The sequence below is a fragment of the Pteronotus mesoamericanus genome, unplaced genomic scaffold (assembly GCF_021234165.1).
Source record: "Pteronotus mesoamericanus isolate MK-2021 breed Mesoamerican mustached bat unplaced genomic scaffold, CSHL_Meso_final contig_291, whole genome shotgun sequence".
NCBI classification, from domain to species: Eukaryota; Metazoa; Chordata; class Mammalia; order Chiroptera; family Mormoopidae; genus Pteronotus; species Pteronotus mesoamericanus.
In genome coordinates, this window is record NW_026555124.1 from 811,625 (window position 1) to 829,575 (window position 17,951).

Sequence of the window (17,951 nt, forward strand, 5' to 3'; positions counted from 1 at the left end):
TTCATCTCTCTCTCTCTCTCTCTCTCTCTCCCTCTATCTCTCTCCTCTCTCTCTCTCTCTCTCTCTCTTTTTTTTTTTGCTTAAAAAAAAAAAAAGCCATGACGGCTCTCCCACAATTCATCTTCCCTGCGCCATCTTTGTATTATTTCTAATTTATTTTGGATGTCAAAAGGCACTGATGAAGATATTTTCTCTGGAGTCTCCTTTCTAACCCGGCTCTCCCGATGTGAACCGAGCCGTCGTCCGCCCGCCGCCGCCCGCCGCCGCCGCCGCCCGCCCCGCAGCCCACCATGTCTCGCCGCAAGCAAGGCAAACCCCAGCACTTAAGCAAACGGGAATTCTCGCGTAAGTAACCCAATAATAGTAATAATAATTATTAATAATCACGAGGGCGCGCAGGACGAGAAGCAAGAACTAGGGGAAGAGAGGGGTGTGTGCATGCATTTTAAAATTTTATCGCAAGAAAAACCTCCGAGAGTCGGGATAAAAGAGATTAAAGGGAGGAAAAAAACCTAATTCCATCCCGAACCATAGCCGTGTGTACTTTTGGGACAACACGCACCTTTTAATTTTATTTAATTTTACAAAAATTGACTCCTCTTTCCTGCTTTCCGGTGCTTTATTTCGCTCTTCGAGAAGGAATGCAATGATTTCCCCTCTAATTTTGCAAAATAATGAACAATGCTATGTATGGATGCGAACAACTCTCATGCAAACCTAGGGGAGGTAACTGGTAGGGAAGGGGGGGGTTGCTTCCACTCATCGAAGGAAGGAAAACGGTGGGGGGGGGTGTGATAGGGAACCCGAACCTAAAAAACAATTCCCAGGGAGAAAAGAGGTGAGACTGGCCCTCGGACATCGGCGCGCTCACGGTAAAGTGTGCACAGGGAGGAAAGTAGTCATCTCCACAATAGTGAGAAAGTGGGATTGTGGGAGGGGGCCCCGGGCGCTCTGGAGTCTGCCGAGTGTGGAGAGGGGTCGCGTCGGCAGGGAAAGCCGGGCGACCGGGAAGGAGCGGAGACGCGGTCGGCGCTGCCGCCTTTTGTTCCGGCCCTAGGTGGGTGTTTGTCCCGCTGCCTTTTGTGCCGGCTCCTCGCGCTGGCCCTCACGCGCCGCCGCCGCCGCCGAAGGGCAGGAGCTAGGGCCGGGGGCGCGCTGAAGAGGGAGGGCGGGCGCCCGGGGCGCTGCCGCTGAGTCTGAGGCTGCCCGCCCCTCGCGGCCGAACCTTAGCGGCGGCGAGAAGACGTGCTAAATAAAATAAAATTAGATTAAAAATTAAATAAAACAGGGCAAGAGAATGTAAAATTTCTTGCCCCCAAAACAGAGAAGCCAAACGCTCCGCTGGCCTTTTCTGCGATGCTCTCCTCTTCGACTCCCCCCCCCCCCCCCCCCCCCCCCCCAGCAAAAATCTCACAGTCTTTAGGTAGTGGGGAAAAAAATTACAATTACCTCTTTCCCCAAACCCCTTCAGTAGAGCAGTAGCGGCAGGGAGAGGGAGCGAGGAACTCCCTCCTCTTACTATTTTTTGGAAGATTTTCAAAAAAAGTGGAAGTGGATTTTGATTGGGAAAAATCTCGTGTCTGAATGTTTACAAGCACCGCGTGTGCGGGAGCCTCCTGCCAACAAACAGACACAGGACCGAGAGCGGCGCGGCAGCCTGGGAGCGGGCGGTGGCGGCGGCCGGGCCTCGCCGGGGCCTCGCTTAGCCTCGCCGCGCCCCCGCCCGGCCCGGGATCGCCCACCGGGCTCCTGGCGCCCGCCCGCCGGCACCGCGGCAGGCCATACCGCGACTTCGCGCCGGCGGGGTCCACAGTGCCCTCTCGCCCCCAGTACAATGCTCAGACCGCCTCCTAGCCAACCCGACTTCGAAATTGGCAGGAGGGAAACTCGGCTTTGCAAAGCATTTTTATTTTGCAAAGCAACTGAGAAAGTGCGTTCTGCCCCCCCTCCCCGCCCCCCGCGTCTACTGTCCACACCTTGGGACGGCGGGGAGGCCACCACGTGCTTTCCCTGTCTTCCTCCCACCCGACCTGGCCACCAGTCCCCCGGTTCCCGAGCACTGATAAGCCAGGTAGGGGTGGGTGGGGGTGGATGGGTGGGGGTCCTTCAGGGGAGTAGTATTCAAGTATGCATTCTTTAAGTCCTGGATCCAGGGACTCCGCGCACCCCACTCTTGTTCTTGCCCTCTATCCCGGGCCTGGCTTGGTTGGGGGGTGATGGTGGGAATCCGTGTGAGCCTCTATAAGGGGTGGGTGGGTGGCTGTCTCCGGGCTAGGAGAGTGCGTCTGGAAAGGCGGGTGGTGGGCACTTAGGAAAGTTTGTCAGCGAGGGAAGGACGTGAGAGGGCCCACATCCTTTCCCCTCTTCACTCGTGACCCTTGTTTTAATTTTTGATGCAATTTTAAAGGACCACCTAAACCCAGTTCTGTATTTTTTTAAAGGGGTGGTGGTGGTGGTGGGGGTGCGCACAGTGAATTGAATTTTTCACTTGGCCCTGTAACTTGTCACACACTTTGGAAGCTCCCCCGCCCCGGCACGTTGCGGGGCCCTCCCTCTCCCCACCCCCGCGCATCCCTCGCTCGCCGCTCTCCCCCGCCCCCCACTCCCCCGGCTGCGCCGGATGCGGAGCAGACGCGGCGCGCGGCGGTGTGAAGTTACAGCCCGGCCAGGTACCGGCGGGAAGGAAGGGCAGTGTTCGCAGGACTCGGGAAAGCCGGGCCCTCCTTTGGAAGGATGCATTGGGGGCTCAGAGGACGGACTGAGACCTGCAGTCCTGGCTGCACCTCCCCCCTTATCCCGAGTCCATCTCGGGGTACTGCTGGCTGGGTGGGTTAACCTCCTTCTTCCCCTGTTCCAGAACGGGCTTTAGGTTACGGGACCAGCTTGGAGGGGGTACAGGGGTCGCTCCTTTTACTGGGTGCGAAGAGGGGGCGGGAGCCATTGGGTTCTTCTGGACGCCCCCCTCCCCCATCCTCCGCTCCTTGGGCTGAGTGAGAGCCGTTCGGTCGCTAGGAGGCAGAACAAGATCAAGAAAGCTCAGCGAACTTGAACCTGTACCACATTCCCCCCCCCTTCCCCCGCCCAGCGTTTCTCTGCCGGGGAGGGAAGAGCTTTGCGAGGGTGGGGGTGGGGGAACCGGACGGTTAGGCAGAATTCCCTTTCTCCCCCCCATCACCCCTTGTGCCTTTGTTCTTCATTTTGACTTTAAAAAATGCTTCAGGCCAGGACTGCGGAGAAGCACCCCGCTGCGCCGACACCCCCGACTGCCGAGAGCGGAGCGGGGTGCAGTTCTCGTTTTCTTTTGGGGCAAGCATTTTTGATTGGGGAGGAAAGGGGAGTGCGCGCTCTTCGGTTTGGGGGCAAGGCCATATGGCAGAGATCCGGCAAGTTTGCACTTAGTCTCCAGGTTCAATTTTTTCACCCCCTCACCCCCCCCCCCCCCCCCCCGCTCAAAGCACGAACCACTGCGGCCACCGCGGGCTTGCAGAGCGACTCGGCAGCCCGACCCCTCGCTCCCCCGCCTCCTACAGCGCTCGCTTCGGAGCCCGAAATCACAACAATAGTAATAGTTATCATCATAATGATGCGGGCAAGCAGCGTCATTAATAATGAATAACCGCAGCCGCCGCGGCGCTGCGCACATCGGTGCCCGGAATTGCGGGAGAAATGCTTTTGCAGAGATCTCCCAGAGTAAAGTGTGAGCCAGAGGACACGAAATGCGTTTCAGGAGACGGGCTTGAGGTGTGTGCGGTGATACCGAGACTACACCAGGTTAACCGGCCGAGATTTTAAGCCTCACGTGCTATTTCTCCTAACTGGCAGGCCCTGGGAAGCTCCTTATCCGGCGGTCGGGCTGGATGGGCGTGGAGGCGGCGGCCGGGGCCCCTGGCCGCCCGCCGCCGGTCGGCCCCCGATCCCCGGTCCCTCGGCCCTGCGGCCGCTGCTACACGTGTTCGCAGCGAGCGCGGCCGGAGCCTGCAGCCTGCACGCTGCTCGCTTTGTGCCTCGGAGTCCCGGCGCCCAACTTCACTTTCTGCACAGCCCGCCCCTGCCGGGCCCCCTGCTCCGGGCCTGTCGCCCCTGCCTTCGCTTTTGTTTCTTTGCTTTTCCTCTCAGCATTTCAGTCTCGATTTGCTTCCTTACCTTGTTAAGACAATCAAAGGGAAAGACTTGGAAAGCAAACTTGAAGGCAGATCTCTTTTCCCCTCCCCTCCCCCAACGGCCCTCGTTTCCCTTGCTCCTTCCCTACATTTCTTCTAAGGATTTTTTTTTTCTTTTTAAATTTATTCCTTTCCAACAGCAGAGAGAGGAAAGAGATCTCAGCCAGCCGCTGGGGCATTGAGACATTTCAGTCTGTCTTGCTGTTTCAACGCAGAAGCGTTTTATTTTCTATTTCCTTTTCTAGTAGAGAATTCGCGGCTAATTATTATGATTTTTTTGCCCATTCCCTTCCACTTCAATCCTGGACTCCCCGCTTTGTAGCCGCTGTTTAGGCCAGAGCTTAGAAACCATGGTATTGTGGGGGGCGAAAGAGGATGGAGTCGAATTGAAGGAGGGGGTAAAATGGCTGAGGTTAGGAATATTTTTAGGGAAAGATGAATTTGCATTAAAATACAGAGAAATTATCTGATGCCCAGAAAGAAAATGTTGATTGCCACTGAGAAAAGATGTCAATGCAAATCAGTAGACTACACCAAGAGAATTGTATTTTCATATTTTCTTTGTGCCCTACTTCGTCTGATTTTTAATAATATGACAACATAATAAGAACACGCTCTGGTATATCTCTGAATATCAATAGCCAAATGTTTTCAGGGAGCCCAATGTTAAATGTATTTCATACATTAGGATATAATTCTTGTTAATTAGCAATAATTTACGTTAAGAGCATAGAAAATGTTGAGGTTACAGGTTTTATATCTGTACATTTGATCATCTTGTTATTTTCAAGAACTTTGCCTCCTATAAAATTAATTAGGTGAAATGTGGAGGTGTAATCAGCAACCTCTGAATTACCACTTCATTTCCTGGTTTTGATTGTAAATCAGTTCAGTCACTACATTTAGAAGACTTTAACCAAGTCTATTTTGTACCACATTACCTTTAACTATTTGATACCTAGGAGAATATTTCCACTTAATCCTAAATATTTTCGCTATCAGGCCTTGGGAATAAAAAACCAAATCTTAACAGTGGAGTTTTTTAAAAAATGTTTTTTTGTGAGGAGTCTGTGCACTAGTAACTTTAGTAAAATAAAATATTTTTCCTGAATCTTTCTTCAGTCTGTAAACCACAGAACTCTTCAGTTAAAGCTGAAAAACAACAACAACAACCACCACCACAGAACCCACATTTGTTGGTGTGTGCTTAAAATCCTTAATTCAGATAGCAGGGGTCTGGGAGAATGACTTACCCTATTCAGTTCCTCACTTGGTCAAAATGAAAGCAAATGTAGGAGAAAAATGACATAGAGGCATACTGCATAAGCACTTCCGTTCGTGTCCTTTTATCTGAAAACTATTCATGTGTATTCTGTATTGTATTTATCTTTTGGTCAGTATGTTGGGCAAAGAAACATAAGTGCTTACCTTGCTGTCTTTATTAGTAGGAATATAACCTTCATATTCCTGTGGTGACCTTATGTTAAATTAGGAGGAGTACCAGAGGCTAGAAATTATGACATGTCCTACTTGAGCACAGGTGCAGCTAGGCAGGGCTCTCTCAATATTATTTCACCCAGCACATCTGGGAGTTACTCCAGATCTTCCCCCTCAATATTCAGCCTGGGTAGGGTTGAAATAAATTTAACCTGAGTTCACTGGATTTTTGCACTTTATCAAAATCTGTTCCAATATTCTACACTCAAATTAAAATCTATTTTTTGATTCTCTGTGGCTTTAAGTTCATTAAATGTGAAATTGGCAGCTTGCTAAAGAAGGTCAGACTGATTAACTGTTTAAGACTTGTACATTTTCTGCTTCAGTTTTATAAACTGGCAACATCCTGGCTGTGTTTTGTATTTTGTGATTTTTTTTTTAATAGAATAATAGAGTAAGCTTAAGATTTCAGGAGCAGAGACTTACCAACTCTCTTTTCCCTTTTGTAAGGTTCAACAATGATAGAAACTGCTCCAGTGGATGCTGGAGCATTTTGCTGCAAAGTTTTTTAAAAAAAGGAAACAGGAATGAAAGACATATCTACCTTGTTATACCATCGCTGGTGATTATGTGTGCAGAAATAGTCCTATAATGAAGTGTTTTAGAGCTCATTCAGAAAATTAGTCAACTTTGACAACATGACGCAGAGTATTTCAAGTCTAAAAGAAAGGACTTCTCAGCCTTGTTCTGAAATGTGGCATTTGCTTGACCATTCTGATTTTATGTGATGGGGGCCACGGAGTGCAAACATGTTTAGAATATTTTAGGCTTTCTTCAGAATGAAAAAATGACTAATTGGCTTATTTCCTTAAGTACTCAAAAGTATCCCATTTAGCTAATGTGTCTGAGAAGAATTGCCAGTGAATTTGGGATTTCTTTGATTTTGTGGCACTGCTGAGAGTGAGATCAGAAAGGTTTTTGGCAGTGTGAATTACGCTGTGTTATGATTATTATTTAGATCCGTTTCACGGGTGAATGCAGTCGTTTTCTTATTACCGCGGTGTAAATGTGGCACATTTTCTGTGTGATGTAGTAGCTTCCTAATTTATAAAGCTATGTCTCTGTATAACTTAGGAGTATATACATTCATACACAAAGGGTCTGTGTGTTTATTCACCTCTCCTTTTATTCTTTGGCGCAATAGACAACTTAATCTATAGGAAAAAAGAAACTTGGTTTCCATCTATGTTTTTACAAAATTTTTTTGGGGGGAGTAGTAATTGTTTAAGCTTTCTTCATGTCCCCTGCATTACTTTATTTAACAGTCATATTCTTCCCAAATTCACAAACCAGACACATTTGTAGTATGTATGTATTTCTGGAGTTTTGAAAGTTAGACTTGAAATATATGATGATTTCTTTAAATATATGATGATTTGCCTCATTGATAAATTTGCTTTCTTGCTGACCACCTTTGTAGGTTTTTACATTTTAGGTGTTCACATTTTCTGGGGATTAAGTGGAAGAGCCTAGAAATACTTTATATAATTTGGTGGGATGGGATGGTGTTGATCTTATATATCCCCCTTTTCTCCTTTCTAGCTCTCTAATAATTGTGCTTTTGTTTCTCCAACCACAGCCGAACCTCTTGAAGCCATTCTTACAGATGATGAACCAGACCACGGCCCTTTGGGAGCTCCAGAAGGGGACCATGACCTCCTCACGTGTGGGCAGTGCCAGATGAACTTCCCATTGGGGGACATTCTTATTTTTATCGAGCACAAACGGAAACAATGCAATGGCAGCCTCTGCTTAGAAAAAGCTGTGGATAAGCCACCTTCCCCTTCACCAATCGAGATGAAAAAAGCATCCAATCCCGTGGAGGTTGGCATCCAGGTCACGCCAGAGGATGACGATTGTTTATCAACGTCATCTAGAGGAATTTGCCCCAAACAGGAACATATAGCAGGTAAATGAGAAGCAAGGAGAAAAGCTGTTTGCATGTTTTCTTTCCATTTTCAGAGGCGCCGTAGCCAAGCACTAAGGAGTGGTGAAGTGCTTTCTGTATTTCTCCATGTGACTGTCCATGGCAGCCCTGTAATGTTAAAATAATCGTTCCGATTGCTTACGTCCAGAACACAATATAAAAATAAATATTTTCCACTTCACTGAGTCAGATGTAGGCGGAATAGGTACACACACCTGATACCCTCTCTCTGAATCTGCTGATTCTGAATTTCTTTCCTTTTTTCGCCCCTTCTCATTTTTAAGTGTTGAACCTTATGACACCTAGCCCAATTTCCAATGTTTCTTTCCAGCCTGGGGGACAAGTCAGAGACAAAGTGGCCACATAGGCACTTGTAATTTGGCCAATGACCTGTTTTGAGTCGGAATACCTGGGCAGGTCTCTCTCGGGGTCCAGTTAGTTCTCAAGGCTTCTGTAAAGTGGGCTGGGCTGGCAGGCCTTTTGGAAAAGGGTGGAAAGAGTTAAGTGAGCTTCAGGTCTAGCCTTGGATCCATATTGGCTGTCAGCCCGTATGGGGCTGTAATTAAACACAGCCCCGTGTTGGGATGACACCGTGACCTTGACTTTAAGATGCCATTTCGACTGGCCAGGCCAGAGTAGAGAGGGCAGTTGCTGAAGCGCACAGACATGCTTACTCGAAAAGTTTAAGGGCATGTTGGAAATTTCAAAAGGTTGGTTTGACAGGAACGGCTGCTCCCTGCAGCCTGCCTCCTCAGCTAAATGATAAATGCTTCTCTGTGCTCTCTCTTGTCTCTGATGTGGTTTTGACAGATGTATCTTGATTTTGTTTGTGGTTTACACAACCACATGTCACCCTTACAAATGTCCAGTCCAGACTTCCACTGTTTCTGCTATAATACAATGTAAAAATTCTCTTGGAAAAATACAATACATTCAACAGCCCTCCTTCATTTGGTTAATTTTAGGGGAGAGGTAGCTAGGTGTGTGGGTTTTTCAGCAGCTCAAGGGAAAAGGAATTAACCGCTAACAGAGGGACTTACATCCCTACTCTTGAGTGATAAACAGCAACACAATATAGTGGTCCTTAACACACTTTCCCTGAAACCACAGTGATTTAACACATAAGACAAAGTGAATGCAGATTCTGTGGTGACAAAAACGGCTTGCCTGTTGGTGGATCACTTTCCTCTGTTTTCCCCATTCCCCTCCCCCAGAGACAGAAGATTTGTTCAGTTTTAGGGATGATAGTGCATATAATCAATTGATTCACTGGAACTTATGTCTCTGACCTAGTTTGACCACAAAGTTGAACTGCAGTAGGTCAGTGGTCCAGAGGGGATTAAATGTCATATTATTTCTTTTCTCCCCCTCTGCAATTTGATCATTAAACTCAAATGTGGCATTTCTTTCTTTCCTTTTTTTTTTTTAAATGCTTCCTGCAGTAGTATTCAGATAATTTTCCTTTAGTGAAATGAAAAATCTACTTCCAGGCAAGCTGCATTTACAAAATATTTTTCTCAAACCCACCCCATTCAGCTTATGTGATGTGGAGGTTAAGATTCTATTTCCCCCCCTCCTCCCACCCCCCAGTAGGATATGGCAATGACCATTTCCATGTGCTGTCTTGTGACTGGAAGGAAAATGAACAGAAGTGTAAGGCATGATTAATGAAGCAAGAGCAAGCGGAAGGGGATTTGTCATCTTTGGAGATCCAAAGCCTTTCTAAATCACCAAATATGGAGTAACACTTGCGTGATGTAACATCGTATTTACATATCGAGCTGCCCATTTAAAAGACAAAACACAGTGTCTGTCAAGCAAGAATTAAAACCACACTTCTTACTGAGGTCCCAGATAGGTTATTCGGTCTCAGATTAAGCAGCTCAAAAATTCTGTGCTTCTGTACTTAGAAAAAGAATCTAAAAGTTGAGGGAAGGCCTGATAGTAAAGGCTTTTTGCTTTTACAGTTGTGAATCTATGTAGGGAGAGAAAAGATATTTTCCTTAACTCTGGTTGTCATAAAGGTTCTATTATTATTTTTTAAAGAGGTAGTACAATAACAGAGCCTAGAGAAGCAAAAAAAAAAAAAAAAGGCAGCTCTAAAATATGTTTTATAAGGCTAATATGAAATAATTTCACTGAGATGGAAAGCTAAGTAAGGTATCTAAGATATTCAATGGGTGCACAAGTGCTTTGACCCAGGTGAGGTAAACTGCATGCACGAATAATTACAAAGCCTTGATTTCTTTCATTGTGTTTAATCACCTGTTCCCACTATGGAATTGGCTGAACATAAATAGCATGGTCACATCTCAAAGCGAGATGTCAGTAACTGGCATCATGACTTCTCATAATTCACAGTAATGAATTAAGAGTTTCCTATGGTGAAATTAACATTCTACCATGGCACATAAATTAAGATGCCCTGGTCCTCAGGTGCCTCTGAAGCAAAGTTCTGGAAGATGGCTGTGTACCCCCAACCCATTTCTCTCAAGCACGTCTTCACAATTCGAAGTCAGCTTTTCTTTTTATGGTGAGGAAGGAAACAATAAGAGTAATCATTCAGTGGATATTTGAATCGTGTCACAAAAAGAAAGGAGAAGCAATGCTCTGTATTAGGAAAGAGATATATTGATGAATCTCTAGAAGAATATGTTTGGCAACCACATAAAAGGTAGTCATTTAAGTGCGTTGTGTAGGAAAGGCTTTATTAAAGTGATGTAACTTGGATTTGAGCTCACTGTGTGCTCTGTGCCATCTTATAGGCAGGAAGCAGGAATAAAACAGTGACAGATCTCCCTGAGATAGATAAAGCTTAGAATTCGGGGCTTTCAAATATGGGAATAAGGTTAGAGATCTTTAAATCTTCAGTAAACGGTATGCATTTTGACTGTACATAGGCCCCTTGAAGCTGAGTATTTTTTAGAAAGGGTGATTTTTACCTGGCAAATAGATGGGTATGTGCCCATCACTTCACCCATGTACACATGTGTAACATGTACACACATATACAGTCATCAGGTTGCTTTTTCATTTTATTCGAATAGCCAATATATTATATGACTGTGATTCATTGAGACCATTGAAATAGTGTTAATTTAACTGGAAATTAGCAGGTTACACTGTGTGGGGCCCAGTTCATCAATTTGTGTGTCAAATATCCACCATCAGACATCAGCAGCTTTTGACTGGCAGTCAGGGCTTTTAATAGGCGTTCCGTCTTGTTTTCTACTCTCATATTTTATGAGGGGGAAATGTTCACTGGAGATTAGTGAATATAAAACTGCTGTTCATTTATAAAAAAGGCCAAATAATAGAGTCAGATTTGAGGTTTTGGCTTATTGCAAATAGAAATCTTTAAATTAGGATTGGGCTATTATAAACTTAAGCTTTTTGAGAAAATAGGAGAAAATATGACAAGTTCTATAAAATTCAGTAAAGTCTACTAACATTTTTTTCTCCTTGAAATCATGAACAGAGACATTTATATCAGGGTATTTAAAAATTATTTGCCTAGTCAATATACTCATATCTAGATAATAATATGTAAGACATATCTAATGAAGGGAGAAATACTAATTCAGAACAGAAATACATTAGCATGTTACTAAAAGTAAATCAAGTATAACATACTTATGCTTTTTAGAATTTAGAAAATCAGCTTGCCTTTTCTCTTTGAGCCCATTCTAATTCTTTCCTAATTCAGACTGAACAGGAGAGTGTACTTGTATACTTTACAGTGTAATTGTAAATGAGACTATAAATTATAGTATCCTATTATGACTCCTTATTTTTCGCTTTTCTTTATTTGTATGATTCTGAATAAAAACTACTGACTGCTGAAGTGAATTTTTAGTATAGCAGCTAAAAAACAGCAACAACAGCATCCCCCTCTCCAACATACTGATTAACATTTTATTTACCTTCAGAATCCACGGACTAGAGAATATTGTTTCCTAGTAAATACCTAGGATTTTCACTGGCAGCCTGTGTTTGTGAGACCACTACCCAAAGACTCATGTTCATGAAACTAGGAACCCTATATACAAGCTGTATTTGTAAATAAGACAGAGAAAGGTTGTGAACTGGCAGCTTGGATGTTTTGTCAAAGTGCAATGTCAGAGAAACTCTTTCTAAGACAAATTGTAAATAGAACTGTCACAGTGATTGCATGATTGAGCTGCAGAAGTGTCTTACAATTGTTGGCATTGTCAGAGGACTTTTGAAAGCTTAATTAAACACAGTGGCCCACATGGCTGCTAAATTTACTTCGGAAAGCCAAAAAGGAAAAAAAAAATCTAAAAGGTGGAAGATCCCAAAGATCCCAAGTTCTTCAGACAGTATCCCTTCGATGACACAGAAAAGATGCATTGTGTATTTTTCTAGTTGTCTTTTATCAATAATAGTTTTGAGAATAGGGCCACGTGATATGAAGATCATCCTGTGTGTGATGTGGCGATTGTGTTAGTTTTTCTGTCTCCTGCTGTTACAGACAGTTAATGTAAAAATGGCCTTTTATTGGAAACACAAATATGTATTCACTTCAAGAACAGGAGCAGAGGGAGAAAGTTTCCCTCCCATTCTCTGTGTTTATTCAGTGAAAACTTAAAAAAAAAAAAAACAAACGGTGCTGTAATTTCTTAAATCACCCCATCCCTTGTTGTGTTGTGAGTTGTGGCTTTTAATTTAAAGGATCTGAAATCTGTTTTGCACACCTTTCTCCTGGCGAATGTGGCCTTTAATGGTGGAGCTGCCCATGGGCTGGGAAAATGCAGCTGGGTGCGGAAACGCATCGGCAGTGTCAGCACAGCAAACCTTAAGCTCAGGGAAGGGGCGAGTTGGATGCATATTAATGGCACATTTTAGACTCCTGGAAAATCATTACTTTCACACTGCAGCGTCAGTGTAGTTTGACTAATGTGGGAGGACTAATTGGAGTGTATAACAAACATGCAAATCCTAGGGAAGCATTTTTCAGAATCTCATGATTTCTTCGTGAAAGTGTTTAATAAAGGAGAATAGATGAATGGTAGCTTCCCACATTAGTCAGGGAGAAAGGAAGAAAGTTTGGCTTTCCTTTGGGGGAAAATCTGAAATTTAACTGAAGTAGCGCAGCTAGGGAGATGCAACGAGATTGTGTCATTCGATGTTAATTTAATCTACTGTGGTTGGTCTGTTCACTCCCTTTATTGCACAAAGAAATCATTTGACAAAATTTACCCCAAGCCCAAGTCTGTTTTTACAGACAGTAGTACCAGCTTTGTGCAATAAAAAGCACTTAGCATCAAGCTGGACCCAGCCTGGCACCTTGCCACTTTTTTAGCAAGAGATTTAATCACCAAGGATCTTTAGTACCTTTCTGCTTGTTCAGATTTCATTTGGGTCATGGTTATGTCAGCACTGTTGTTATTACAAGGATTAAAAATTTTTTTTTAAAACTTAGTGCCCATTTTTAACATCTCAGATCAAGCAGGTTTTTATTTTATGTGTCAATTTGGAGGACATTAATAAAGTTCGTAAAATATGTTCAGACTATATAATTTAATGGATAACGACTAGTATTTTTATTTGTAATACAAACAAAAAATTGGCCTTCATATCCCTCACTCCTCTGTTCTCCAGCCCAGGTAAACCAGCATCCCTCAGCTGCTTCTCCCTTTTCCTTGCAGGGTATAGAGCTCTGGCCAATATCAGTAAATTTACCTTTGTAATTTGCCATGTAGTTTTTACAACAATGACCTAATTAATTTGAGCATGAACCATATTATTGCTACTAGAGTCATTTTCTGTCACAAACTTAATTTCCAGGAAATGTAACCTGACGAATAAGAATGCTTTAGCTCTCCACATGTGCTCCTAGAGACCAGAGGCAGATTTAAAATAATAATCATAAAAAAATGCCAGCATTATTAAAGCCAGTATGCTTGATGCCAAACTCAATTTGAAGCCAGTAAACATCAGACTATATTTCTAATCAGTTTTAGAATGTAACGTAGTCCATATTGGGTTCACTGGAATTTGTCTTCCTGCTTTTTTACTGGCCAGCTGCACTCCCTATGCATTTTTAAAACATTTCAGCAAAGGCTTTTGCTGTTCTTAGCAGGGTTCGTAACTTGGGGTCTATTTCTGAGCTCATTCGTCATTCTGCGATGGCATCGAGTTAGGTTGGCAAGGGAAGGATTTGAGGCCATGGGGGGTAGTGAGGTCACTTCTGACCCCAGCAGGGAATAGGTGAGCTTCATTTGCCTTTACAATAGGCACACAGTTACTGCACCTTGGAGGAGCTCTCAGGTGCCGCTCAGATGGGCGCATGTAAATGCCCTGTCAGATGCGGAGCTGGAATATTAATGCTTCTTCCACCACCGAACCATAATAAAGCTGTACACAGCCAGCTTAATATGCAGCTAGTCTTGGGAATTGTGTAAACTTAGATAGCCCAGTGTGAAAGACAGTGATGTAAAAATGCTCTATATGCCACAGTTTCCATTCTTGTTCTTTGATCTATAGCAAAATGAAAACATCCTTTCCTCCTCTTGGAGTTGTCTCCCCAACTCTACCACCTCCCAATCCACCACCAGAATTTTTTTGTGTGTGCTGGTATGGAGAAATGCAACATAATTTGTTTCATATGGTTAATTACAGGCGTTTGAATATTTAAAATTTTAAATAGCCACAGTTCCAGCTTTTCCTGTTAAAAGTATGTGATTTGAACAAAGGGTGTACAGTGTAAATATTTGTGGTGATTTGCAACACCCCTCTTACTCCATTAAACACACACACGCACATGCACACACATTCAGTTTAAATCTAGTGCTGACTTGCAGGACTTCTGTACCTTCATTTGTTGTTTTTTTTTAATCAACTCTCAAACTGGAACTCCCTTAAAACATTTTACCATAATTTTTGAGCTCACTGTTGCTTGAGGTTTTAAAGAGGATTTTTATAATGTGTTCATTTAACAGAATCAACAGCTGTCAGAACCAGTTGTGGTAAATCCACAAAATGTACAAAGAAAAATACACACGTTTCCTGAAACAAAACACTTGGAAAAATAAGCTGCCAAGAACTGGTGAATGAGAAGTTTGCAGACAGGGAACCGGAGTGTTTCATCTTTGGGTTCACCCTAGAGACCTATCGGAGCGGATCTGATGCAATGCCGCTGGAAGCTCTACCTGAACAGGTTGCTTCTCCGAGCCAGTGTGCTGAGCACAAGGACTGGGCTCTCTCCCTTTGCTGCCCTCTTTTTTCCTTTTTGATCTCTTTAGAAAGATAAAATGCCAAGTTCTTAGAGTGCTCAACAACAAATTATATCCACTAAAGGTGAGATGATCAGGTTTAAACTTCCTGTAAAAGAGGCTAGAAGGCGCCTTGCACACCCTTTTCCAGATAGGGTTGGCAGCCTGTTATTCAGAGTTGAATCGGGCCCGCCAGGGAATTCCCAGTGGGAACCTGGAGCAGGCATGTTGATGAAGGGGATACCTGGGGACCTTTGGTCACTCACAATGAGTTTCTGTTTGTATCTTCACTCTTGTTAGCATTGGCAATGAACAATTACACCTACAATTTGATCTCAGTTTTAGATAGAGGTGAGTCCACTGATTAAAAAATCCCATTAAAATGAAGAATGGAATTATTGTGAAACCTGCAAAGGTGCTTTTGAAAAGAACACAGGTGCTGTTGTGTGTCCCCCCTGCCCCCCGCCTTCTATTTTCTTTTTGAACTTTCTAAAAAACACAAGGAAGCCTTCTGCTAAAGCATCGGGGCATTTAAATTTATATTCATCAGTTCATTTTCTTGATATGTAATGATGCATAAAAACTGCAAAAAAAAATCACATCTGTTAATTTTTAGGGAAATAAGATGTAGCTTGGATTCTTATCTTGGCCAGAGCACAGTACACTATATGCCACATCTGATCTTTCACATTTTAAATATGGAGTTTCTCTTTGGGCCAACCCCCGCCCCCCCAAGAAAAAAACCCAAAACAAAACAAAAAAACAAACTGAACAAAAATTTGAAGCATTTCCCTTCACCTGCTCAGGGGATACCATGGTTTCATGATTGATTTACTAAAATTTAAGAGGCAGCTCAAAATGAGGTATTTACTGCTCATTTTGGGCCCCCCCTTCAAGTCTTTGAGTTCACAGTTAAAACAGTACATTAACCAATGTTAAATTTAAATCTCATGATTTTTCTCTTTCCTACTGCATCTCGTCCTAAGATTAAAAAAAATTATTCTTTTACATTTAAAAGTGAACATTGGCTACTGAAGAATGATTTAAAGCCTGAGAAAAAATTTTAATAATAAATCGTAACCTTCTCATGTTATGTTTTTGTTATGTTAAGGGGAAAAATCAATAAGGAAAAATTTAATTCTGATAAAGATACTCTTGGATCTTTGAAAACAACTGCTGTCCTTTTAACTAAAACATTTGAGCAGCTTCAAAGACTATGTATTTCTTCTGATCTTGGAGCTGTGTGACTGGTAGCAAGAAAGAAAAAAAAATCTTATTCTACATACAAGTGGATTGCTTAACAAGTCTGCACAGACACGTACTTGTTTGTACAATAGAGATAAAAATTCCTGTATAAAAATAATTCAGCTGCTGACAGCAGGCATTGTTGTTGGACCTGTCTTTTGTGCTTGTCCCAGCTCTGGGCCCCCTCCCCTCCTATCTGCTTGGGGCAGCTTGCTGCCTGCAGACTCCTGACCAGAAGTTAATTGCTATATATTAAATATATAGGTATTGTATCTAAAGAGGACTATCTCAAACCTTCCTATATGCATCACACTCTACCTTCTGATGTGACTGCTGCCTCGCCAGCAGGGGGGTGGCAGGCAAACGCTCTAATAGGGAAAATGACTTGAAGGCAGTTAGGGGAAATTTGGCCTTCAAGTCCCATTTGCTCTGCAGTGTAGCATCGGTTTCTAAACTTTTGTTTTTAATCTAATTCTGATTTACTCTGTCACATCCCATATCAACCCTCATTGAACTCTGCTCGTGTAGAGTAACATTAGTGTCAAACGGAATTGGTCAGGACCGTGGACCTGTGGCTCATACAGATGGTTGTGGATATGGGTTACATGCAGCTCTGCATCCTATTGTTTCTAATAAATTTTAAAATGTGGCACGTTTCCGAGAAGGGCCCATGGATAAGAGAGTCAAGGAATCAGGGTAGTACCTGAGGTTTTCCCTCCCCTTTTCCCTCCTCCTCTTTCCCACTTCCTCCATAGACCTGTATTTCCGGTAAGATCAACTCCAGAAAAGATCTGAGGCTGGGGGCGGGGGGAGGGGGGTGGTGGTGGGCAGGGTGGAGTGGGAGAGGGGTGGCAGAGAGAAGTTACTGGAATATTTTCAACAGGGGCTCAAAGACAATCACCAATGCAGAGAGCCCTTTGGGTCCAGCAGCGGAGCGGTAAGCACAGGCACGTGGTCCTTTCAAAGCTGTTACTCCCAGCCTGACTTGTACACTTGGAGAGATGGGACTTACATATAGTTTGGTTCCTTCACCTGCATTGGATGTTTGGGATGGGGGAAGGGGAGGCCTTTACCGGGAATCTAGAACTGGAATTTCTTAAGTGTCATGAGGTTAGTAGGTATGAGTTAGCATTCAAGGGGCGAGTTAGCTTCTTCCCTAGACTCGTAGTTGGGAAGCATGAAAATTCAAATTCCCACGACACACTCTAATAACTGGGATGGGTGGGTGGACACCACAACGTTTTGAAAGTCAGCTGATGTAAAAGCTGCCCGGGCAGGATGGGGGAACCCCCAGGAAGATAAATATCCACCGACAGGATTTTCACTCCTCAGAAGTAAACCAGGTCTCCCTCCTCTGCCTCATATGCTCTCCTTTCTTGCTCTTTTCCCTTTGGAAGTAGAAACTTCTAAAATGAATGCCACTCCAAGCCGATGAAAAAGCTGTTTTTATACCACAGTGGATGTTTACACAGGAGACTGAACTTGAGGGGGAAAAGGCTTTTTTGGGAGGGTGGTGGGACTCGTGTTAATCTGTTTTGTTGGAGGACTGGGCAGTATTGCCCATGAGCAACTCTGGGCTGTTTTTGATAAATTACCATGTTTAGAGATAGGTTTGGCTCTTAAGGGCTTAGTTTTATGAACAAAGTCCGTAACGATGTTTGCTGCCTCTGTTTGTCTCTTAGCCCCTTCGGCTTCACTAGAAGCTCAATGTTTAGTTTAAGCTCAGTCTGGAAGATATAACAATTTTGCATTAAAAAAATGAGGAAATCATAGGAAGAAAAACCCTTTGCTTTTTGGATGAATCTTACTGATAATTTGCTAAAGCTCATTTGAATTTTAAGCACTTCTTTAATCTTCAAAGGCTAAATTGCTTTATGAATATGCATG

At 43.6% G+C, this 17,951-nt stretch overlaps 1 protein-coding gene across 9 annotated transcripts in view; it reads left to right on the forward strand.

The window, feature by feature from the left end:
• The first annotated feature begins 287 nt into the window (after positions 1–287).
• BCL11A (BCL11 transcription factor A) overlaps positions 288–17,951 on the forward strand; it is a 95,377-nt gene continuing 77,713 nt past the window's right edge. For all 9 annotated transcript variants that reach the window (XM_054575374.1, XM_054575381.1, XM_054575376.1 and 6 more), the window contains exons 1-2: positions 288–345; positions 7,237–7,566. In XM_054575374.1, the coding sequence (XP_054431349.1) occupies positions 291–345; positions 7,237–7,566 (385 nt within the window). In that variant the 5' untranslated portion in view covers positions 288–290. The remainder of the gene's footprint in view (positions 346–7,236; positions 7,567–17,951) is intronic.